This window comes from Mytilus galloprovincialis, chromosome 6, assembly GCF_965363235.1.
Source record: "Mytilus galloprovincialis chromosome 6, xbMytGall1.hap1.1, whole genome shotgun sequence".
In the NCBI taxonomy this organism is placed as follows: domain Eukaryota; kingdom Metazoa; phylum Mollusca; class Bivalvia; order Mytilida; family Mytilidae; genus Mytilus; species Mytilus galloprovincialis.
This window is the reverse complement of record NC_134843.1, coordinates 63,763,859-63,790,980: the sequence shown is the minus strand read 5'-3', so window position 1 is coordinate 63,790,980 and position 27,122 is coordinate 63,763,859. Positions and strand designations below refer to the sequence as shown.

General features: G+C 32.5%; 1 protein-coding gene across 1 annotated transcript in view; it reads left to right on the top strand.

Annotated features, from left to right (window-relative positions):
* Positions 1-14,648, top strand: part of LOC143080083 (uncharacterized) — a 45,116-nt gene extending 30,468 nt beyond the window's left edge. The window contains exons 3-9 of the mRNA XM_076255759.1: positions 2,194-2,505; positions 3,979-4,269; positions 7,278-7,376; positions 9,156-9,183; positions 9,637-9,689; positions 12,461-12,488; positions 14,208-14,648. Coding sequence (XP_076111874.1) covers positions 2,194-2,505; positions 3,979-4,269; positions 7,278-7,376; positions 9,156-9,183; positions 9,637-9,689; positions 12,461-12,488; positions 14,208-14,526 — 1,130 coding nt within the window. The 3' untranslated portion in view covers positions 14,527-14,648. The remainder of the gene's footprint in view (positions 1-2,193; positions 2,506-3,978; positions 4,270-7,277; positions 7,377-9,155; positions 9,184-9,636; positions 9,690-12,460; positions 12,489-14,207) is intronic.
* Positions 14,649-27,122: the final 12,474 nt, after the last annotated feature.

Genomic DNA, 27,122 nt, shown 5'->3' with positions numbered 1-27,122 from the left:
CTATGGATAAATCATTATCTTCCAAAAAAGAAATTTGCAGCTGAAATAAAACTTATAATAAATCTTATACATTAGTAAGTGACTTATTAATTTGTACTTACTTTCCTTTCCTTTTTAGAACATAATACATCCAACGATAGAAATATAAAATGCACGCATTGACATGTCGAGCATTTGACCTATAAAATCACTGACCGACACATTACAATTTAATCCAGGTGTTAAAAGTACAAAAAATTAAATGTCAATTATAAGTAAAGGTAAATTGTTGTGTAGATTGCAGTATATCTTTTGGGGACTTTTGATGTATTTCATTTACTGTAGAATGTTATAAATATTTCATACGCAAACTCTGTCTGTGTAATAAATATGAATTTTCAACTTATGTATGCATAAATGATGGATCATTGCTAACACTAGGCCCCTTGTGTATACTTTTTTTAAGTTATACAAGGTAAATTATATTAAGGTGTATTTCAAGTCTTAAGAAATAATAAAAAAAGAAGATATGTAATATACTTTGACAGACGGTACCGTAAGATTGAAAAAAATGTTACATACATTTGAAAATCGTCCAATTCACTCAATTTAAATGTTTATATGATATTAAAGTTTGATGTCAAATAAAAGCTTAGACATCACTCTTTCATCTGATACCAATTGTTTTATGATATCTTCATTCGGAAATTCATAATAAACGTTCCCGTGTTAAAAAATGAAATAGAAAAAAATCCGAAAATCACACTTTAACGCGATTTTACAAAAAACTGCACCGTGTGAAAACTCTATGACAGGGCTTTAATGAAAGTATAATGTTTCCTCTATCTTCATGCAGATTTTCAGCCGTGAGGGATTTCGGTCCATTTAACTCTTTAAATAAGCTATTTTTCCCGATTTGTCACTCCACTAAATAGAGCAGATACAGCGTAAGGCAACACGATAGGAGTTCACGTTGTCAATAAAATGGAATTCGTTGCGTCTGGAATACCAGGTTTCGCTAGCTATAAACCAGGTTCAATCCACCATTAAAAAACGCATGTACCAAGTCAGGAATATTCGTTTGATGCGTTTGAGCGTTTGAGTTTGCCATTTGATTAGGATTTTCCCTATCGAATTTTCCTCGGAGTTCAGTATTTTTGTGATTTCACTTTTTAATGATGATAACGATAGGTCATCAGGATCTGTCACTGATATGATAAACGTCTTGAATGGGAAAACTTGCAATCCCGCAGAACAAAAGCAAATTTTGTTTCGATTTAAAGGTTTACTTTGGGGTTGGTTGAAGTCACTAATGACGTCCTGAAACAATCGGACAGGCTTACTAGAGGACAACTTAAGTTTTGTTTTTTTATATACTAGTAAAGACTAATTTAAGTCTTTTTTCCCAATCACTATTGCAATATGGAATGATCTCCCGGAGTCAATTTGCACGTCATCCTTAAAAGGTGGTATCTCTGCCTAAACATTTGGAAGATCCTGCCTGTTTAACATGAAGCTACAATAAATTTGAAGTTGGACTGTGGCAATCATTTTATATATATATATATATATCACAATTTTAGACCTCCATTTTCGTTTACATAGCACTACTGTTCTAAGATATTCCACACTTCGGTATCAGAATCTTTCATGTACTAGGAAGAAGAAGACGAAAATGTATAATGTCAGATTGTAACTGACATTGCATTATTACTTTTAAAAAAAGAAATGTTTGTATTGCTAAGCAATGCAAACATAATTTAAGTATCTTTTCATTGAAATTCAGCATATTTTAGCGATTTATAAAAGCGATATAATCAATTAATGTCGAGAATAATATAACATCCAATGGAAAGGAGTTGCATAACATCTTCTAATGGATAGAATAAGTACACCGACATGATTATGTACACTATAAGATATTGTTCATAAATAAAAGCTGATAAACAGACATGGTTGAAATAGTTCTATGGGGGAAATATATAACTTTCCCTCGTATTTTCAAACATTCTCATCAGATTGTTTTTTGCAACAGTTACTTTTGTTAAACATGTTAAAGTGCATGTGTCTTACAGGAATGACTATTCCAGCATTTTTTTCTAAAGTAAGAATAAACTTAAGATTAGAGCAGCGCTTCGGAACAGCTATTCCATCTGTTCAATACGATATGCAATCGTGTTATATTGATTTTGTATGTTTATATATGTTGAATAGTTTCACCAGAATCCCCAACTTTGACTGGACCAACCACTTTAACACCAGGACAACAAGGTAGATGGACATGTATTTCTGCCAATGGCTATCCAGCTGGTGTAATGACCATGAAAAATAAAAATAATAATACTCAGTTTACTACTGAGTTTACATCTTCCACTGTATTAGATCAAAAATCCTATGATGTGACCGGTACCCTTACTTGGAGCCCAGTGATTGTTAACAATGGGGATACCATTTGCTGTGATGTTACACATACAACCACATTAGGCAATACTCCACAGACAGTTTGCAGACAAATTACTGTATCTCGTGAGTACTTTTTATTTGAATATTAACAGCTTATTTATTGCAGAGAACACATGAATAAATTAAGACTAGTATTGACCGTCAACACGTTAGACGATGGCATTATTCTAATGTATTTTATCACATTTTCATTGATAATTTGCTACTAGTATTCATAATTTACTAAAAATGAAAGACACTGTAAGACATTGTAAAAATTCAATATTTGTTTTTTAAAATTACAGGGGAACTAGACTAACACTCAAAATTAAAAACACAGCAGTATCACATAACAAAAAAAAATCATTATGCATTGGAAGTAATAGTTTAAATGTTTTTTTTCTACATTCTCAATCATTGATAAGAATGTATGGTTCACCAACCAAGTCTGCAAGCTTAAGGTATCAGACACTCAAATAGTATAACAAGTTAAGATACACATTTGTTAACACTTTATAGTTACTGTTTAAAAAGACACACACATTTGAAAAATGTTTTAGATTTACGAAAGGTATGCGAAAGGATAGGTTTTGCAAAATTTTAAATTTACAGTCTTACATGTCTTAATCTAAATACCATTATTTGACTGAGAATTATCTGAAACTGTATTGATTACTCTCGCATATTTTTTAATCTTTTAACTCTCGTAATCATGAATAAATGCCACATTTGTAGTACTTACGAAAATGAGAAAAACTATATTTACATACAAGTGAATGGATCTAATCATCCATTAGAACTTTAAAATTTATGATACAATTTCGAGTACATTATTGATTGAAAAAAAGTAAACTTTTAGTTTTTTTTATTGTCTTCCCTTTAAGCTTATAGTTATTCGTGACATTTGTTACACGAATTCCTAGCCCATCTTTTAGACTGAAGCAATCACAAAATTGGGTTGATTGTGAGGTATCAAACGGGATATGTAAACTCATCTTCGAAAACAGGTTAGGATGAAGATTGGTGTCTGAAATAACGTTCAAATCCGCTCCTTTGTTTGGCTCTGTTATAAGGGAAAAAACTGTTGTTCAGAGGTTTATCGTCTGTTGCTGTGGTTCACTAGTGTTTTCGTTTCTTTAAATATAGATTTAACTGTTAAATTCCTCTTTGAGAGGTTTTACACATTGTGAGTCAATGCTTCAGTGTTGAAGGCCATTCTTTGACCTATAATGGTTTACTTTTACATCTTCTCATATCTATTGACAATGCCACAACATGTAACTCAAAAAAAGTATATATATAACACCATACAGAAAAAGCAATGAACAACACTAAAAGAGGGACGAAAGATACCAAAGGGACAGTCAAACTCATAAATCTAAAACAAACTCACAATAATCGTCCCAAAAACCGGGATCAATCTCATAAGCTAAGGAAGGGTAAACAGAAAATCTATTTGGAACTTATCTGCATGTTCACAACTGTTAGCTTGGTTGCTGTTCCATTGATATGTGCAAGACAAACACTTACATTAGTTGTAATGCTTATTATTTGTAGAACCTATTTCAATTAACGCTCCCGTAACCCAGTATAGTCCAAATATACAGGCCTCGGTTACTCTAAAGTGTGATGTTACTCAAGGTACTGCATCTCAAATAATATGGATTAAAGAAAAACTTCAACTGAATATAACCGGTAATTCCCGATTTTCTGGCGGCACAGTCGTCAATGAATCTCTGACTATAGCAAATGTGCAACAGTCTGATGGTGGAAACTACGTTTGCCGGGGCATTGATGCTGTAACTGGTAACATTGTGAATACAAATACCATTAATGTTAATCCTGTTGGTAAGTACCTGTATTGTATGACGTTTTTGACGTGACTTGGCCCTTCAACAGTGCGCAATTTTAACGCATGTTTCTAACGACAAGCGCCTTTACGGTCGCTGTTTTGATGGTCTTCTAAAAAATAGTTTTAACGACATATGAACGCTGTCGTGTCTGAGAGAACCCTTTCCCGATATCAACAAGAGATGCAAAACGTTCTGCAAAACAGGAAATACGTACGGTCAGAAATACGGAGTGCTTTGTTCATTTTTCATATAAAAATTATTTCTGAGTTGGTAAAGCACCCCTAAATGTATTGGCAAGTTCATAGGTTCACTTTCCCTCTTCTATCAACATATCTTATGATCAAGCAATACCTGCCACACCAGCTCCTGTCGAAACAAAGTGTTCAAACCATAGAGATGCAGACTAATTGACAAAACATTGCAAATACTAATAATGATCAAATGCAATGCTATAACTATGTTGTAAGCTTACATGAATATTTTACACATGCTATAAATACATAATATTCATGTAATAAATATTGTTAATAAAAAGTAATGTGTAGTTTAATTAATTACTTTATTAAAGGTATTGTAATCTAATTAATTACATTTCAAAAACCGTGTAATGTGTACATGTAATTGATAAATTTTGCAATCTAATGTGTAATTTAGTTAATTACATTCCAATGTAGTTGGCTCCAAGTCTGATAATAGTTAAGTATTTTTCATTTTCACAAAAAAATTGATTATAAGAAAGTTTCAGTATATCATGTCAAATTTCTTTAATTTGAGAGTTTTCCTTTTGTTACAAATGTAGCTCCATGTCTGATGGTGAACTAAAAATGAATGTCTCAGAAAGTGCTGAATTAGTTTCCATAAATGACAGATGAATCGGGCCAAGTTTAGTAACTTACAGTAAACAGACTACTGTAACATTGATGCACTCGTCGAACTGTTTAAAAGATTTAAGTTTATGACCAAAAATTTATATACAACTTCATTTATAAATTAATCTGAATTTCATAGCGCGTCATCACAATAATGAAAGTTATAAAAAAATCTATAACCAGCAGATCTATACTTCTATAAAGAAGAGAATAGATAGTTTACCACAGAAATCTTAAACGGAAATTTTGACAATTTTAAACAGAAGAGATTTGAAAATAAATTTAACTTTTAAATTAGATAAATACTGAAATAATTTTAATACCTCGAAGGTGTAAAGAATAAACCAACAATCTCAATCTTTAAAAGTGTCTTCATTGCACTAACCGACGAGTTCATGTTTACAGTAGAAACAGTGGATGTGACTCCAATAAATTCATTATCATTGTAGTCATGAATATTTATCGCTTGTATTAAATTGATAAAGATTTTATCGAGGTCGCACCAACTGTTTCTACAGCTATGATCAGTTACATGTAACATGATCTCGTCCATTCGCACGACGAAGCCATAATGATTGTTTATGACAGAACACACATTCTAGATTATGTATTTTTGTTTCCGTCAGTTCGAAAGTTTTTGATCATTTCAACTCCTTTGTATTTCATAATATGTGTCATGAACAAAGACATATGTTCGATTGAATAATGATTTCCTCGTAACAAATGATAGAAATTTCGGAGATCTCGTATTTGATCCTTTACCGTAAAAATGAAAATGCCAATGACAAAGGTTGATTATAAAAAATGTTTTACTGTGTTAAAAAAAACTTCGACTTAAACAATGAAAACTTACACGTTGGACATAAAATATTTTGTCGATGAAGAAAATTAAATGATGTCACTTCTGAAATAAATTTGTCGATAACGTAACTTATTCTGACGGCAAAGAAACGCTAATTCGATCACTACTCTGTTACGGGCTGTAATATTTTCATTTAGAAATTTATATACTTTATCAAATAATGGGCAAAACAAATATCGTATCATAGTTCTATGACTTCCGAAACTCTAGTCCTATAGCATGAGACCTCGGACCAGGCTGAAGCTAGCGAACAATAACTACCAAACAATAATCAAGCGTACAATAAGCTGATGTATCTAGAAACCGAAAACAAAAATAAGACAGCAACTACCGTTAAATGAAAAAATGTTTAAAAAGGTTGACATTCCGTCCATATCTTGCAATTTCAACTCTATCGTGAAATTGTATTTATCCCAACCATTAATTAAAAATCAAGTTACATATCTTTTTAGGCTAATATTCAGTACCACAGTAAATATGCATCTGTCTACGGACTATTTGCAGGTGTAAGACCACCAATACATCGACTTTAATTTAGAAAAAATGTAATAGTAGTCCTTCCCTGTAATACAATAGTACCTTCAATGTTATTGTTTAATTAAACTAACATACACATTTGCCCGGGGAGTCACAGGGTATTACTATATAGGTCTTGTAAAGGAGCATCTTTTGCGTAAATTATCTAGTGGTGCTATGTTCAAAAATCTGAAAGTAGGACTCCTAATTTGGCCAACCGCACTGTTTTTCCTTTTTTTTTCAAAATTTTGTGACTTAGTTTCAGATTTTTGAACATAGCGCCACACGATACCTTGCGTCTGTTTCTCCTCTACAATATATAGTCATACTCCGTGACACCCCCCGTTATTTTTCTCTAGAATTGATGGAATAGGCCAACCCCCCTGTTTTTTCATATTTTTTTTTAAACTAAAAGAATTTTTAAATTTATTTACAAACATATCTTAAAAAGCTATAAATCATCTCAGTAACGAAGTACTCACTACTGAGCTAGCGACATCCTCGGGAAGTTAAAGTCAACCAGCAGCGGTATCGATAAAAAATAAAAAATAAACAACACTTGATAAAGTCCATACATTCAATACGAAACAATCATATTACAAAATGCGCTCTAATATCATATGTTTCATAATATTGAACACCATATATGCTTCACTTAGCAAATCTCTTTAACATTATATATTGTATATTGCTATTGGAAATGAAACTAAATAAAATCGTTGAAAAAACTTTAAAAAATCAAATAATAATTTGCAGATGAAGACGAAGACAATATCATAATTTATGTCGTGATTGGAATTTTGGCAGTATTGGTTCTATTTGTTTTACTTGTTGTGATGATACTATACAGAAGAGGTATGTTCCCTACTGAAATGTACTTTATGTATTTCCTATCAGTAACATGTTTGCTTTTTTTTTTATCATATTTAGTAACTTTATTTACTTATATTCGCAGTTTCCAAAACTAATGCATTCTAAGTAATATTTCCAAAAGCGTACACCAAAAAGTTATAATTGGTTAAAACCGTAATAATTAATAGTTATCAAAGGTACCAGGATTATAATTTAGTACGCCAGACGCGCGTTATTCTACATAAGACTCATCAGTGACGCTCATATCAAAATATTTATAAAGCCAAACAATTACAAAGTTGAAGAGCATTGAGGATCCAAAATTCCAAAAAGTTGCGCCAAATAACCAATAGAATTTTAACCAATGACGTAACGTTATGTTCATTAAGTGTACATCCAATGAGATTACTCATAGGCCTTTAGGTTCTGTAAAGGCAAATTGTACATCATATCAATGAATGTGTTATAATTAAGCTTTAAACAAAGTAATATTTCTTTATGTCCTATCTTTAAAATTGCTCAGTGGTAGGAATTGTTCTCTTTCTGGCTGTCAATTGGTACTACTGTGTTACATCATTTTATTTGTTTTAATTGTTCTCAAACAAAAATTGGACACCAGTATGATTCCGCAATGATGATTCCGACATTTATAGTTACTCAACGAAATATGTCATATCTGGATTTGATAACGAAGTTTATAGCAAGACCTATGACACAAAACTTTCAATATTCTACTTCTGAATTAATATGTTCATTTTGTCTGTTTCTATACTTTAAACAGTTTAAGCTAAATGTTCGTCTTTTCAGCTCAAATACGCTTTAAAAGAATCTATAAAACAGACGTACCAAATATCTAGACTTAGATTTTTATGGCCCCGCAACGAAGTTGTCGGTGCCATATAGTTTTACCCTTGTCCGAAATTCTGAAATTCCGCAATACGGGGCCGTAAATTCCGCAATTCCGTAATTCCGTAATTTCGTTATTCCGTAATTCTGTAATTCCGAAATTCCGATATTATACGGAGTTTTTTTTCTAAACGCCTTCAGATATTGGACTGATTTTTGGTATGTGAGTTAACCATGATAAGTTACAGATCAAGTTTAAGTTTCGTTCCGCTCCACTAATTTTTGGCCGAAATTACGGGCTTTGGACTTTGATAAATTATTGAAAATCACAGTTATACGGACTTTTTTTCTAAATGCCTTCAGATATTGGGCTGATTGTTGGTATATGAATGAACCATGATGAGTTACAGATCAAGTTTAAGTTTCGTTCCGCTCAGCTAATTTTTGCTTTAATTACAGGATTTGGACTTTGATAAATTGTTGAAAATCACAATTATACAGACTTTTTTTTCTAAACGCTTTCAGATATAGGGCTGATTTTTGGTATGTGAGTTACTCACGATGAGTTACAGATCAAGTTTAAGTTTTGTTCCGCTCCGCTAATTTTTGCTGAAATTACGGGCTTTAGACTTTGATAAATTATTGAAAATCACAGTTATACAGATTTTGTGTCCACATGTGTTATTGAAATTGCAGATTTTTCAACTTTATGGGACGGGGCCATTCGTGTCGCTTTGACACATCTGGTTGTATTTGACAACGCCATTGCTACGAAGAAAATAAGACGAACACGCAAACAACAGTACAAAATTAAAATTTTAGCAAACTAAAGACTAAGCAACACGAACCCGACCACAAATAATTAAAAACACGGAACGATAGAAGGGAGTTCTGTAAAGAAATTGTTTTGCATTAATACGGCATATATGTGTTTAGGTCGAGAGAAAAAGAAAGATAATGCAAAGTGAGTACATATATCGGAAAGCTCTTAACATTTATAATGTTTTAAATGTATTCCGCATTAAAATTTATTGTCTTCAAAATAAAAACATTGGTTTTTATCTATCGTATAATTACGTGTAAAGAAAACCTGATCTCACAATAAAATAAAAGCGATTTCGATATTTGGTCTTAGTTTTCTATTAGTAATCATGACTTTCTAACGGAAATACTACAGTTGTCAGCGAATACATGACACAAATATATCATGTAAATAAAAACAATAACTATTTGAAATCATGTACGTCTAACCTGTTAGTGAAACAAAAAATACCAAAATTTAGGGGGAAAGTCTAGAAAAACTGGCAAAATCAAATCCTATCAATCAGATTGACTGATGCTTTTTATTTGACAACTTAAACCATTTAACTACTTATATACATGTATACAGATGTTATTCTATTAACTGCCATTTTAGAAGCAAGTACGTATCCCAACAGACAGCTATTTCCAACCGGCAGGATAATGCAGGTAAAGGAATTAATTTTCAAATATCATCTACAGTTCAATTTCATATCAATTAAAAACACCACTTCATTTATTTGCCATCTGTCATCAAAGTGAGACGCAACATAATAAAGGCCATTCAAAGCTCATACTTATAATCCACGGACACTTACAAAGCCATTACAAAAAAAAAAAAAAGCTGCGAAGGGCCGAACAATTACAAAACAAAGCACTACATAGAACACGAGAGATTTATCAACATGAACCTAACCAAAACAGGAGTGCAACCACTTTCTCCGGATTGATAGTTGTTAGCTCCTTAAGTTGTAAATTGTTAAAGGAGATAGCTGAGTTGTGTTTATGTTCCGATAATCATTTTTCATGTAGAAATCTTTTTTTTTTTAATTTTTCTTCTTTTTATTATTGACATTATTTCTCATTCTTTTTCGGTTTTTCTTGATTCATTATAACTAAGCAGTTGATAAATACTGGTATCATTTACAAATAAAGTATCAAGAGTACAATGATAATAATCTTTCAATATCTCGTTATACATGTTATAAACTAATAGATATAACCTGATGACTATGCTGAAGTTTTAGTATAGTTTTTCTGATTATACTATTGTATGTTACAATTGAATTTATTTTTTATTTTGTGATAAAGTTTACATTTATCTATAGACTTTATTCATTTGTATTTATCTCATATTGAAATTGTTATCATTATTTTTAAATAATCAGTTTATATTGCTGAACATTGTAAACCGCGATATGACGCCCCTGAACTCCGTCTGACTGCAAAGTTCTAACTCGAATTCAAATACGGAACTATTGACCATAAGTTTAAGTAAAGGGTACCTCTGGTTTACTGTTTGCATATTCGTTATTGAAACCTAGTTTTGTAGGACCGCACTCTTTACAATCGAAGAATGATTTAAAATGCTGAAATAGGTTAATGATAGCAGACATACTATTATTGCAAGATAAATCATGAGTAAACCTGACATGAAACTCATTAAAGATATAAAAGGCTTAACATTTGAGGTGTCAAACACTTTTACGACCACATAAAACTCATTAGTTTGCTTGAATCAAAATATTAGCAAAATAGTATACAAAATAGAAGACATTATAACCAAAACGTTAATTTCTGCTAAATATGTATTTAAATTAAAAAATGCCAGTAGATAACATATTATCTGAAGAAATTAATCTTCCATCACTGTATTGGATACCTAAACTACATAAGTGTCCTTAGAAACAACGAGATATTGCTGGGTCTTCCAAGTGCTCCACGAAACCTCTTTCTAAAGTATTTAAATCTATTCTATCAGCGATCAAAGTCGGGCTTCAAAGTTATTGTGAAACTGCATATTCTAGAGGTGACTTTTTTTACACTTTACAAAAGTATTCCCAATTTTAAACTAAAAAAAAATTGAAAGATTTGGTACTGCGTCGTTTCATAAAAAAAAAGAATGACCAACGTAGATACAAGTATCTTGTCTTTGGGAGGAGTACATCCTACTTTGTAAAAGATCACACCGATTCAAGCAAAAAAAGCTCTGAAACTGACCTTATCAAGATGCTTGATTTCTTGATTGAAAACATATTTCAATGTATTTGTTACGTTTGGAGGACGTGTTTTTCAACAGACTGTCTGCATTCTATTGGGAACCAATTGTGCCACTCTTATTGCCGACTTGTTTCTTTATTATTATGAGGCTAGCTTCTTACAGGAACTTCTTAGAAAGAACGATAAGAGGTTAGCAATATCCTTAAACTTTGCCTTCCACTATATAGATAATGTTCTCGCACTTAATAAATTCAAAATCTTGTGACTATGCTTAGCGCATCTCTCCCATCGAATTAGAGATAGAGGATACAACAGAAAACAAAACTTTACGACAAAAGAGATGCTGACGGATATATATATCTCCTAATTGATTCCATATTCCTGTGCTTGTATTTCCATCAGGATTTCCTTGATAGATGGTTGCTGTTCACAAGGAATTTATTAAACCAAAAGTTCCAAATGGTGAAGTTGAAATCATCCCTTCGTAAATTTTACGGACGCCATCACGAGTTGGTTGACCGTTATTGAATAACCGTTTCATAGATAAACTCGTATATGTTCCTTACGTCGTAACTACAAGCCCCTTCCCCTTTCATAGATGTGACCTACCGAAATAGGCTATTTATTGGGTTTGAAATAACATGAGCAACACGACGGGTGCCACATGCGGAGCAGGATCTTCTCACCCTTCCGGAGCACTTGGGATCACCCCCAGTTTCTTGAGGGGTTCGTGTTGCTCAGTCTTTTTTTTCTATGTTTGGTTGTATTTTTTGTGCTATTATTTGTCTTGGTTTTTTTTAATTTGAGCCATGGCGTTGTCAGTTTATTTTCGATTTATGAGTTTGACTGTTTCTCTCGTATCTTTCGCCCCTCTTTTATCAGGATTTAGCAAATAAACTCATCATAGATACCAGGAATGAAATGTTGTAATTGCGCCGGACGAGCGCTTCGTCTACAAAAGACTCATCAGTGGCTTTTTAATCCAAAAAAGTAAAAGAGGTAAAAAACAAGTACGATGTTGAAGAGCATTGCGGAACAAAATATCCTAAACGTTTTGCCAAGCAAAGGTCATCTATTTCTGAGTTAGGAAAACATTCATTTGGTACTTCAAAAATTCAACATTTTGTTAAAAGTTAATTTATAATTATGAGCATATCAAGAATAACTGATAGTGATTAATTTAGTACTGGAACAATTTTACATGTTATTATTTGTTACAGATTACAGTACACATCGAGATCGTGACAGGTACGTTTGTTAAACAAATACAAGTATGTCAGATAATTATATTAGAATTGGTGTATCTAAAAAAATATAAAATAACAATAGAGCATTCACAAAAAACTACACGTTTAATAAAAAAAATAAAAGCAGACACGAGGTCAGTAATAAATAACAGAGACAAAATAAAAATATTTAATGCTGAACTTACAATAAAATTTCAAGAATAATAAACCATATCAAAAAATAAAATCACAAAAATACTGAACTTAGAGGAAAATCAATTCGGAAAGTCCATAATCACATGGCAAAATCAAATAACAAAACGCATCAAAAACGAATGGACAAGAACTGTCATATTCCTGACTTGGTACAGGCATTTTCAAATGTAGAAAATGGTGGATTAGACCTGGTTTTATAGCGCTAACCCTTTCACTTTGATGACAGTCTCATCAAATTCCGTTATATTTACATTGATGCGTTAACTAAACAGACACAATGAAAAAAATAGTCAGAATATGGGTACATCAGTTATCATCGTATAACAACTTTAAATGGAACAATTTAACAGAACACAAAAACACTTATCTACAAACACATTCATTGATTTGTGTGTCTGACGTCAGAAAATTTTATACGTCTCATAGATTTGTCGTTCAATGTGCATACAAACAATTTAAAATTTTAGTTAGGCAATGTTAACATACAGGGTTAAAAAATCAAAAGTATGTAAGAATCAGATATTGGTGATCAGACACTTGATGGTCTTTGCAAAGCATCATGTTATCTCCCTCTAATAATTTGTGTGTTAGTGTATAAGTATGGAATATTTGACACACAATATGCAAAAAACAGCAATACATTTGAAGTAATTTGATATATTGGTTGAATCAAATAGGTCACGTCATCACTGACACACCCATGATTAATCACTTGTTTATTATAAAAAGTAGAACGCTAATGATTATTTAGGCATAATGTTGTGATAATGTGCAAGTAATTACAAATATGTTAGTACAACCATGATTGCACAGTCACGTTTCTATTTGGTCTAGTACAACAACTCTGCTATGGTCTAGCAAAATCATGATAACGTAATTGGCATTATATTGAAATCAATGTTTATAGTAATCAAAGGTACCAGGATTATAATTTAGTACGCCAAACGCGCGTTTCGTCTACACAAGACTCATCAGTGACGTTCATATCAAAATATTTATAAAGCCAAACAAGTACAAAGTTGAAGAGCATTGATGATCCAAAATTCCAAAAAGTTGTGCCAATCACGGCTAAGGTTATCTATGCCTGGGATAAGAAAATCCTTAGTTTTTCGAAAATATCAAAGTGTTGTAAATGGGAAATTTATGAAAATGACCACATTATTGATATTCATGTCAACACCGAAGTGTTGCCTACTGGGCTGGTGATACCCTTGGGGACGAAACTTTCACAAGCAGTGGCATCGACCCAGTGGTGTAAATAATTATCAAAGGTACCAGGATTATAATTGAGTACGCCAGACGCGCGTTTCGTCTACATAAGACTCATCAGTGACGCTCATATCAAAATATTTATAAAGCAAAACAAGTACAAAGTTGAAGAGTTATCACACTGCCATTACCAAACCTGATAATCGAACTTACACAGAATCTTCAACTGTTTATCATTGGCGACCTTATCTTGATACTTGATCAGTAATAATCAGGAATAAAATGGAATACTTTATATATTTTTTATTATCTATAGAGATTATGAAGGGTTGGATTATAACAGACGAGAGGTGCATGTATATAACACATCACAAGACCATGTAGAGTATAGTCATTATTCGACAATACCAGCAGATTATGTGTTTGAGGACCCAAACCATACAAACTTAAAACGAGAAAACACTTACTTGGAACTAAACCATTCCAACTTGAAACAAGACCATACTTACTTGAAATTAGACAATACTTACTTAGAACCGGTCAATTCTATTTTAACACCAGACAATGCTTACTTGGAGCCAGGTCAGATTAACATTGAACCCATAAATGGAAACTCAATGACGTCTACAACGTAGTACACATTACGATCAAAATGAAACGTCTGGACATGTATGAATGTTTTGATAAAGTAGTGTAAAAATGAAGTTGAATGCTAAGTGTATATACTACTATGTAAACATAACATTAAAACTACTTTTTCACTGTCTGGTAATGTTTTTTACATGCGGTTTCAGTGCCTGAAAATGTTCTAAAATGGAAAAGGATTCATAATACATTTTCCCCTAAAATCTTCCATCTTTTTGAACAGTAAGATCGGAATCTGTACACGAGGAAAAGGGGAAATTGCTAACAATTCAGTTTTCCAATAAAAGAATCAACATCAGCCACGTTCTACAGTACAAGGAGGTAATATCCGAGATTCCTCTTTATTTTAAAAATCAGTCTGTTCCTATTGTATTCTAAATTTACATAAAACTTTTGCATCTTAAGTATTTTACTCTAATCAAGCAATACAGGACGTTGATGAAGAACAATGCAAAAACAGCCCTATGAAGTTTGACTGTTCCCACTCGCATAATATTCGCAGCCCTTCTGACCCTGTTATTACTGGGGATCTAAACATAGCTCAAAATTAACATCTCCAGAATGTGTTATCTCATGGTCTTAATTTTGAAGAACCTCAACACATCAATTTGAATCATAACTTCAAACTGATTATGGATTTCATTCAGGACTACGCTAGAGCCCGGGCAAAATCGAGAAGAAATGAAACTGGACACTTTGTCAGGAAAACAATCGGGTCACACATAAAAAGTCACATTCATAAGTTTAAAATTCGAAATAAAGAGACTGTAAAATGTCTGTCTAACATTTCTTCACAATAAGTATGCTACTATTCCTGCCAAAGTTTCAAATGATATTGTCTATGTATGTAGATCGTACTTTTGCGAGTGCCTTGTAGAGGACGACATAAAAAAAATCGATGTAGGATAAAAAATAAATGAATTCATATAGTGTTTTTCACAGACCCCCTACCCCCTTTTAACTTAATTTGGGAAAAATTGATTGACCAATAGGGATATATATATAAAATCGATGTAAATTAATCAGCAATTTTGACCCCCACCCAAACTATTTGCATTCAGTTGTTTATCAGTCATTGATTTTTATGTCGTCCCTAAGAGAATCACACCTTCAATGAATATTACATTGAGCAGCAGGTCGTTGAAATTGCCTTGTTTGTATTGGATCCATAGGCTTAAACAAAAATTCGTACAAACAACGACACATTACCGGTTCATCTGCATTGCTCAACGCAAGCAAATAAAAAAAAGATACTGCATGTATCTAAGGGGGTCGTCAGAAATAATTTGAATATTGTGTTGCATATTGGTATTAACCATATGTGGATTATAAAAAAACTCATAACAGCTTCAGGAAAAGTTTTGATATCTTTCTCCGAAATTATTTCTACGTAAGCTTTGATTTTTCAACCCTGCATACCACCATTCCGTATATGAAATTGAAAAATCGTATCACGGTAATCATCCACATGCTTTTTAACATGAAAATGGTACCATGCGCTTTTAATTTATCACACGGTATAGTTTGTTAAACATTTTAAAAGAGAGAATGGATAACATGCGCAACGGTGGTAAAAGTGATCAGTATGCTGGAGATTCTTATTGACAACATATCTGTTGAATTTGGAGGTAGACATTTTCAACAAATTGTTGTCATTCATATGGTAACGAATTATGCGCATGTCCTTGCCTATCTCCCTCTGATTTTCATATTAGTCGGAGTTCCTTCAGACACTTGTCAAACACAACAAAATCAAAGATGTCAGATCATTTAATTTTGCATCCAGATATATAGTCGACAAAAATCCATTAAATATTTTCCAGAACTAGAAATAAAAGAAGGAAAGGACACGACTTCTTATGCCTCATTGTTGACTCATACCTCGAATTTGACATATGCGGTCATCTCAGTACTAGATTCCACAACACACGAGACGATTTATATTTTGAAAATATTAATTTTCTCCACCTTAGACGTGTTAGTACCAAATACCACATTCACCTGCACATGTGATATACAAATCCCAACTCCGTCGGTGATCTAGAGCTTGCAGATGATAATCAGATATTGCAAAACGTCAATGAGCAGCAAGTTGATGAACCAGAAGTATGTCAAAACACGTCTCGTCTTTTTTTCTAAAATTGATAAATATTACGTATCAACTTCGCAAAGAATATACGACAGTCTTGATGCCAAGATTTTAAGTACTAGCGTTGATTTTCGTCTTTATAACGTTTTATATTATTGTATTTTTGTTTTTGTAAATCATTTCCTGTTGAGAATTTTTTTGAAGTGTCTATTTAACGTGGCTCGGTAATTGTTCATCCTGTATATATTCGTTATTGTGCTGTGGTTAATTCGTATGTTCCTGTCTTTCATCCTGGCTAGTGTGGTTTGTTTTTATGCATATTTGTTTTTTTTATAGTAATTTAAATTGCTGTATCCTTATATTTTGACATGTTTGCATATTACGTAAGTCAGATTATTTCACACATCGATTGGTCATCGATGTTTGTACAAATGAATAACATCAATGGGCCGTTGGTTTTCTCGTTTGAATTGTTTTACATTGTATTTTCGGGGCCTTTTATAACTGACTATGCGATATGGGCTTTGTTTATTGTTAAAGGCTTTACGGTGACCTAGAGTTGTCAATTTCTGTGTCATTTTGGTCTAGATCTCTTGTGGAGAGCTGTCTAATTGGCAATCATACCACATATTTTTTTTTATATATATATATGCAACTGTCATACAAGTGAGACCAGGTTTAATCAATTTTCTACATAAGAAATTGTCTGTACCAAGTAATGAATATGACAGTTGTTATCAATTCGTTTGGTGCGTTTGAGTATCAAGTCAGTATAATGATGGAAAATCCTTTATCAGTAAAAAATTTAAAACAACGCGTTTAATAATTTCTTGTGTCCGAAGCGCTTTTCTGGATTTACATTCATCAGGAACGCTTAAAGCCAAACATTTGAAATCCGAAAAAAGATAAGTACCGAAAATCGTTGAAGAGCTATATGTAAAACAAAACTAAAATAAATAGCCAAATTCATTCAAAGTAAACTTTGACTGAGGGAGTTGAAACCTTAGTTTCATAATAATTTCAAAATTTATTAACGGACAATTTTAGTAAAGTTTGTAAAATCATGTCAGTACCGAAGCACTAACTACTGAGCTGATAATACCCTCGGGGACTGATAGTCCACCAGCAGAGGTATCGACCCAGTGATGTAAAAAATTGAAAACAACACGTTTAATAAGTCTCGATACAACTGATGTTTGTGAAATTGCATTATTATTCATATTTCGCCTTCGGTCTCAAGTCATGAATTAGCTCTACTTCTCTGTGAAGGGTGAGGCTTACGTGTAATATCTCTGTTTAAAGAAACAAAATATAGCCACCAGACCTTAGATGGCCAGTGATCTTGACCCTAGTATATAAGCACCTGTTCAATAATAACATGTCATTATTTTTCTAGAGGGTGTGAAGTGAACACAACACTTCACTTTAATTCATTTTAGTTATTTTTTGTTTATCTTAAATTTCGGAAGTTGGAAAGTTACTTAAATTATATTTATATTGTCTACGATGTACGACAAGTGCTGATGTGAATGAATAAACAATTTCTGGTCTGCGATGTATGACAAGTGTTAATGGAAATGAATTAGAAATTTCTTGTCTACGATGTATGACAAGTTTATTCATTAAAGTTTTTGTCTCCGGTGTACGGCTTATTTATTACTTTATTCATTTTAATACTCCTGTTTGTTGAACAGGTAGAAAATAACAGGTGTTTTTTTTACCTGAAGGTCGTTTGTACTCTCCAGAATTTGCACTTGTTTTACCTGTACATGTAAACATTATTTTAATACAATAGCTGAATTTGATAATACAAATGCATAAAATTCGTTTTGCAAGATGATGAAAATGATGTTGTCATTAATGAGGTTGCTGATAAAATTAAAGATGATGAATTTGATAGAAAAACTAATGGTAGTTTTAATAAACCTGGTAGAATTAAAAGGCAGTGTCAGTGCAAGTGACAAAACACATAAACCTGTCAAAAGAAAGTTCAAGTACAGTCCTTCTGGTATAGCTGCAAAATCTCTCTTTTAGGAATTTCTCCAGAGGAGATAGTAGTTTTGATGTATAAAGTGAGCATATTTACAATGGGCATTGATACATTAACTTAGGTTTTATAAATACAGGTGGTAAAGAGATTGTAAGAACCATTAGGTGTGAGACAGTTTCCCGGCCTTCGACTAAAGCAGAGGTTCTAGAAAACCCTGCTGTTGTATCCCCTTATAGTTCGACCTTGTCATTATAGGCATACTTTAATGAAGGTTCAGTTCAAGATCTTAATTTGGACTACTTTGATAAAACAGTACATGTATCTTCTCCTGGAGTTTGTACTAGGAATGATGAAAGTCCAGCCCCAGCTGATACTTCCTTTGATCCTACATTAGGTTGTTCAGATGCCTTTAGGTCTCCTCTTAGTGAGATTAATGGTCCAGTTTATTTGTATCTCCACTCGTGTTGAACACAGAGTAGAAACTGGGTATAAGTTTTCGACTGGTCTTTGTAAGACTATTATTGCTGCCATATTAGTAAAATCATATCAGGATAGTATCAAGTTGATAATGGAGAAATACTTTCAACCTGAGAATCGTCAAAATCTAGGGTAAATAAGGAGATATGAATGACACTGCCTAAACGCTCAAAATGTGGATTCAAAGATGCAGGAAACACAGTGATACTTTGTTTAGGGGTTGACACCTATTGTTCAGTTGGCTAATCTTTGTTGTAAGAATGCGCCATTAAATCTTAATAATACACATAATTAATTGTTAGATTCTATTTGTTTGATAGATCAAAGTTTTCTAGTTTAACACAAAGGATACGCTCAACTCTTCGACCTTATCTAAATGAATTTTTACCACTTTGTTATTCTGATGTTTCGGTGGATTCATCACTTTTGGTTTTGATTACATGAAACAAATGAAGGAACTGTGTGATTCCTATAACAAATCCTAAATTCCTTGAAAGGGGGTCTAGGTCTAACAATTATAGTACTCTCAACAGTTATGGGAGATACCAATATCGGTCTATAAACTCCAGAGGCTCAGTCGGTCGACAGGGTGGATGGCAATTCCCCTCATTGAGAGGCAGAGGGAGAGGTTTGCAAATAGGGAACAGAGGATCTCAAAGGGGTCACAACTCTAAGAGAGGGTTCTAACAAAAAAATCTTTCTTTTAGTAGATCAGTTGAGAGAACTTAATTATTTTGAGTTGGAAAACATTCCATATGATCTATGGATATAAGATACAATGATGAATAGTTATAAAATTGAATTTGATGTTATGCCACAAGGTTCATCTTTTTAAAAGAAAATACATTTCCCTTTACATAAGGTTGAAATATTTCATAAAAAGTCATAACATTGATAGCTAATGGAGCTATTAAAGAGGTTGAATCATTGTATCATTAGTTTATTTCCAAAAGTTTCTTAGTTCCTAAGAAAGATTGGTCTTTAAGGCTTGTTTATCAATTCGAAAAATTTAAACAAAATTTTAAGCAGGCCTGGACCATGTATCATTTGTTTAGATGTAATTCAAAGGGATGATTATCTTACATCAAGTGATATCGCAGATGCATTTTAAGCTTTAGCATAAATAATAATCATGATAATTTCAAGAAATATTTGCCGTTCATGTGGAAAAGGTTCTTTATTTTAGATTGGCTTTTGCACCAAGAATTTTTTCTTAGGTTTTTAAACGAGTCTGAATTTTTTCGAAAAAAATTGATGTTTATATAACATTGATGATTTTTTTTTTTATTATGGATCAGAATTAAGATAGTTGTTACTGTGATTACAGAAAACTTGGTGCAGAAGCTTGATAAATTTGGTTTCAGAATAAATTATAAGAAGTTTATCCTCATTCCTTCAAAACACATTGTTTTTGTTGGTCTTATTATTGATACTGAGTTATTCAAGATTTGTCTAAAAGATGAGTCAAAATTATCTCCATTGGAAAAGTTTTTAAACAGAAATGTGTAATTGTAAGATGTTTTGCATCGTTTATTGTGGTACATGCATTAATTTGTTGGTCTTGTGATACATGCTTTTAATGCAGTATCTGTGGGACAGTTCCATTATAGAAACATGGAGAGAAATAAAGTTGAAGTATAGTTAATAGCGGGATTTTAACTCTGAAATAATTATCACACAAGAGTCAAAAACTGATATGTTTTGGTGGGTTAACATTTATTGTTAAATCAGAAAATGAAAATCCGATAACACCTATCCAAATATTTTTTAGAATATTTAGATTGAATAAGATGCCTTATTAGAATGTTAGGGATCTAAATTTGAAGGACAATTTCCTGGGAGTAGATGGAGCCTATCGGAACTATCATTTCTTATTAAATACAGAATTGTTGGCTATATTTTTCATATTTTAGACACAAAGAGTCTTGCCATATTGGTATTCTATATGACAATACAACTGCAGTAGCTTATATTAATGAAATGGGAGGCATGACCTCATTGTCACTTGACAGGCTTGCTGCAAATATTTGGGCTTGGTGTTCAAAATGATACATTTTTACACAGCTCATTATATTCCTGGAAAGAAAATTTGTATGCTTATCATATATCTAGAAGTTTTACAGATTGAACATAGTGGCAATTAAAAGTAGAAACCCTATTCCGTTTTTACCATCTGAAAAGTATTCAATTAAGAAACTGTGTTCTTTTTATATTGAGTGTTAAATACTACCCTATCTATGGTGAAACAGACTTTATCCTTCTTTGGAGTAGATTTTACTTAATATGTTTTTATTGACCATATGTTGAAAGGTTACTTAAACCTGAATCTGCCAGTGAAGTGCTAGATACTCTTTCACTTGGAAGGTGAATTAAGTGCTAAATAGTTTTAGTTGTTAATAGAGGAATTTACATTGAAGACTTTGACTTTAAAACTTGTGTCTTTAGTTACATTGACTACAGCTGCCAGAGCTCAATCTTGATCAGCTGTAGATTAACATTATATGTCTTTTTAATGTATTTTAGTCAAGGACATGGCACTATAGTTTTTCATATAAAGAAACTTTTGCAAAATACAAGACCTGGTGTTTGCCCACCTAATGTGTTGTTCAAGCCTTTTTATAAACCAGAATTTTGTGTTATTAAGACCATGATTAATTATGTTTTGCATACAAAGATGTGAGGCATACATCTTGTCTGTTTTATTTCTTATGCAATTTTTGGTATAGTTTCAACTTTAAGCAGGCATTGATATTACAATTTTAAGTCTCACTTTTTTAGAGGGGCCTCTCCATAAGCGACTTTTAAGCCTCATGATGTTCTATTAAAGACTTTTTGGCTACAGCTACAAATGTATTTTACTGGACATGTGAAAAAAAATTTAAGTGATTAACAGGGAAGTAAATATTTTCGGTACTGTAATTCCTGGATGACCTAGTGATTTTTTTATGCTTTGTTCAATGTACCATTTGTGTAAAAAAAAATAGTTTGTGTCTTAACTTTAACCAGCTAATTCATTACTTGAGACCGAAGTCGAAATATGAATAAGAATGTTCCTTCATCCAAGCATATCTTGGATGTGCAGGATGAAGGTCATTCTTAGAATATGAGCATGAGGCTCTAACGTAATTACTTCCCACCCTAAGGATAATTAGCCAGACCCACCCTTTTCCTATGTTTTTTTATGGTCGACACAAACTTACTGTAAATTATGACAAGTTATTATGTAACAGGTGCTAATAAACTAGGGTCAAACTCATTGGCCATCTATGGTCTGGTGGTTATAGTTTGTTTCTTTAAACAGAGATATTACATGTATGCTTCACCCCTCACAAACAAGTAAAGCTATTTTATTAATTTTGAGCCTCAGGCTCATATTCTAAGAATGACCTACCTCACGCACATCCAAGATATGCTTGGATGAAGGAACATTATTAGCACAATGAATTTACGATTAAAGAATCATTCAAAAAAAGACATTCGCCTATATTTTAGCTGATCTTGTAATTTAAGACTTCGATTTACAGCTATTGAAAGTTGACATGTAATGGTCAAGATAATTTACAGTGCATAGAATAAGTAATCCTCGTTTGAGATGAATTTTACATGAAAGGACTTTACGAATTTGCCTTTGTTATAACTGTACAAAACAGGTGTAAGTTATGGTGGCCGAATGCGGCAATTTTGCCGTTTCGCGTTTTCTCCTTTTACTTTCACTTTCACTTTCACGCGTAATCGAGAAATCCGGATATCGGGAAACAGGGAAATCGAAAAATCAACTGAGCGAAATGGAGATACTGAAAAAAAGAGAATTCGGGGAATTTGTCTTTGCTTTTTCGATTTCCTTATTTCCCGATTTCTCAATTTCTCAATTTTTTTTCGCCTTCTCAATATCTCGTTTTCGCGTTTGCAAAAGGGATAGGAGAAAACATTTAAATGAGAAAAAGTGAAACGGCCGCATAAAGCGACAATTGTTTGTTGATTTTGAAAAGGTTCTTGATTTACTACAATTGTTATTTTCTTCTGCAATTTGAAAATTATTTATGTAAATACGTTGAACGACTATCTTTGAAACTGAGGTTCATTAAGTTGTGTTATAATTTCTGATGACTTTTCTAAGTTTTGATATGAGGAAAGAGATTGCAGATACGGAGACATTTAACGCAACTTCTATTTTGATCTGTGTTGAATTACTATATTCGATACTGATACGCATCAAATTGTGTTAAAAACATTGGACACTTGTCTTCGTAATTTTGAATATAAATTTGTAATCGGTGTTGAATTTCAGTTTTTGAAATTAAAAGGTGATCCTGACATAAAAAGAATTAATATCAATGATTATGAATCACTTTAAAGCAGTTTGCAGACGACAACAGGCACTTATTCTAAACTTGAAAAACTGTTTGTTATTGAAACTTCATCAATAAAAAATATATCATGATTAACAAAAAGGCCTGTAGAGATTTTTAATATCATCTTTCATAATAAGCATCACAGCAACTTACACTATTTTGTACATAATGATACTATAATAAATATAAGTTTCTTTACACTTAATATGATATTAAAAATTGTTTCCTTTTCATCATGGCAAAATTTGGGATAATTTGCTAGTTTGCTAATAGCGGCCATTTTGCCTTATCATGACGGCAGCCAATACAATAGGATTATATTAGCCCCTTAAATAAAAATGTCAATATGCCAATTCCTATGTCGAATGAACAATTTGTTCGCATATAATATAGGTGATTTGTACATGTATTTAGGCGTCTGCCCGTGTACAAATGGACTTTATCTACTCTGTCGGCCTTTTTCGTTTTAAATCGGAAGCATAACCATAGTATAATTGCTATATACATGTACGATCATATTTTAAAAATGACGGAAAATCGCAAAATAGAAAGATTAAAAACAATTATACATATGCAAGAGGATATTGTTCATGATTTGTTTGCATATAGGGAAACACCTTGTAAGTTGAATTTTAAAGTTAAATAAATTTTAACTTACCTGCTTTCTTAAGTTTTTGGCCAAATTCTTTTAAAAACATGATGATTTCAATCTTCCTATTTCGTAAAAAGTCAAATTTTAAGCATTTTCCCTTAGAATTACATTTGTTTTGCAAATATCCGCCAAAGGAAGTTTTTAAAGATACATTAGTTTTAGATACATGACGAAAAAGGACTGGATTATCCACATATCTAAAATAAATAAAATTGAGAATGGAAATGGGGAATGTGTCAAAGAGACAACAACCCGACCAAATAAAAAACAACAGCAGAGGGTCACCAACAGGTCTTCAATGTAGCGAGAAATTCCCGCACCCGGAGGTGTCCTTCAGCTGGCCCCTAAACAAATATATACTAGTCCAGTGATAATGAACGCCATACTAATTTCCAAATTGTACACAAGAAACTAAAATTAAAATAATACAAGACTAACAAAGGCCAGAGGCTCCTGACTTGGGACAGGCGCAAAAATGCGGCGGGGTTAAACATGTTTGTGAGATCTCAACCCTCCCCCTATACCTCTAACCAATGTAGTAAAGTAAACGCATAACAATACGCACATTAAAATTCAGTTCAAGAGAAATCCGAGTCTGATGTCAGAAGATGTAACCAAAGAAAATAAACAAAATGACAATAATACATAAATAACAACAGACTACTAGCAGTTAACTGACATGCCAGCTCCAGACTTAAACTGACTGAAAGATTATGATTTCATCATATGAACATCAGGCACAATCCTTCCCGTTAGGGGTTTAGTATCATACCATCATAAAATATATGAGAAGAACATAACCCGTGTCATGCCAACAACTGTTTTTAGAATAAATGTGTTTAGTTCCGATGCAAAGACCTTATCAGTGACTCAATATTAACGCCAAAATATGCAATCTTTAATGACTTGACAACAGTATCGTAATTATATCCCTTCTTAATAAGTCTATTCAAAGGTTTTGTAAGTTTCTGAGGTGAATACTGATACCTTTGTGCTTTATAAAGAATATTACCATAAAAAATTGGATCTGAAATACCTGAACGTATTAGAAGTCTGCATGTTGAGCTATATTTACGAATGATGTCTTTATACCGATGATAGAATTTAGTTAATGTTTTGACTAGTTTGTGATATCGAAAACCCTGGTGTAATAATTTTTCAGTAATACATAAATTTCTCTCATTAAAATCTAAAACATTGTTACATACACGAGCGAATCGTACAAGTTGAGATATATAAACGCCGTAAGATGGTGACAAGGGAACGTCACCATCTAAAAACGGATAATTAACGATAGGAAATGAAAAATCATCCCTTTTATCATAAATTTTAGTATTCAGCTTTCCATTAGTGATATAGATATCAAGATCGAGAAAAGGGCAGTGGTCATTGTTAGTATTAGCTTTATTTAAAGTAAGTTCAACAGGATAAATTTCATTAATATACAAACTGAAGTCGTCATTATTGAGAGCCAAAATATCATCCAAATATCTAAAAGTATTATTAAATTTGTTTATCAGATGTTGTTTCGATGGGTCTTTGCTTATTTTTGTCATAAATTGTAACTCATAACAATACAAAAACAGGTCCGCAATAAGTGGTGCACAGTTAGTCCCCATTGGAATTCCGATAATCTGACGATATACGGAATCCCCAAAGCGAACAACAATGCTATCTAGTAAAAATTCAAGGGCATATATAGTATCAAAGCATGTCCAATAAACATAGTTTTTTTGTTTATTGCTACTAAAAAATGACCTAAAAGAGTTTGAACATATATATTCACATTCTGATTTTTTGAATGCCCATTTAATTAGGTGTATGAATTTTTTCTTAATGAAAATGTGAGGCAATGTGGTATACAGGGTAGAACAATCAAAACTTTGAACAGATTCAAAATCACCAATATGAGCATGCAATTTATCAAGTACTTCCAACGAGTTCTTGACACTCCAAAAGTAATTCATTCCACTATTTTCGAAGGCCTTATTTGAACAATTTATTATCAGGTTTTTAATTGTGCCAAGTGTGCTGGTAAGAAGAATAGACAATTTAGTAGTTGAACAATGGCTTGAAGACGAAATAAATCTATATTTGTAAGGGGTTTTGTGTAGTTTCGGAAGCCAATACATAGTTGGGACTTTCATTGTATTTGGCTCTGCTTGTAAAGCGGTGGCTAAAAGTTTATATTTGTTACCGATTTCGTTTTCTGAAAATGGAGTCAGTTGGAATGTTGGTGAATTGATGATTTCCTTTTTCAGAACCTCAATGTAAAATTTACGTCAAACAATAATAATATTATTAGCAGCTTTATCTGCCGGGACAAAAACAAATTCCTTGGCTAGTTCTTTTAGTTTATGTTTGATACGAGAAATAGGTTTATTGTGGTTATTGTTTATAGTAAAATGTTCTTTAAAATGTTGAATACGTATATCAACTATCTTCATTACTGAATTAAAAAATTTTTGTCAGCTTTTTCCCGTTTTATCCATTTCATACAGTAAGTATGGAGTGAGTCGTGGATGATATTACGACACTCATTCCAATTAATAATTGACGGGGGACGATATTTAGGTCCTTTACTGAGGAATGATTTTAACTCTCGGTCTTGAACGATGTTAAGATCTCCTGTTATAACATGGGAAATGGGTCCATAAATATATTCGGAATTACTGCTATTACATCCATATTTTCAATCTTAAGCTAAGGGAAGTAATTTGATCAAAAGGGACAAAGTCACGTGGTGCAAATCATTTGAATAAAATACCTTTGATTTGCCATATGGTAAGAAAAAGTTATAAATTATAGTTGGTTATCTCAACGAGATTGGTTAAATTTCTCTCTTGGGGCGGTAAGAAGAAATTGAGAAAAACATCCGAGTTAAGAAGGCGAAGGGTAATCTGGTTATCGGAATTTTACCTGTGACGACGTTGTTTTATTTCATTGACAACAGGCACGCGCTCTTTTAGTTTCTTCGCTGAGAAAGGAAATTATCAGTGAGCAAGATCAAAGGAAAAGTTAATATA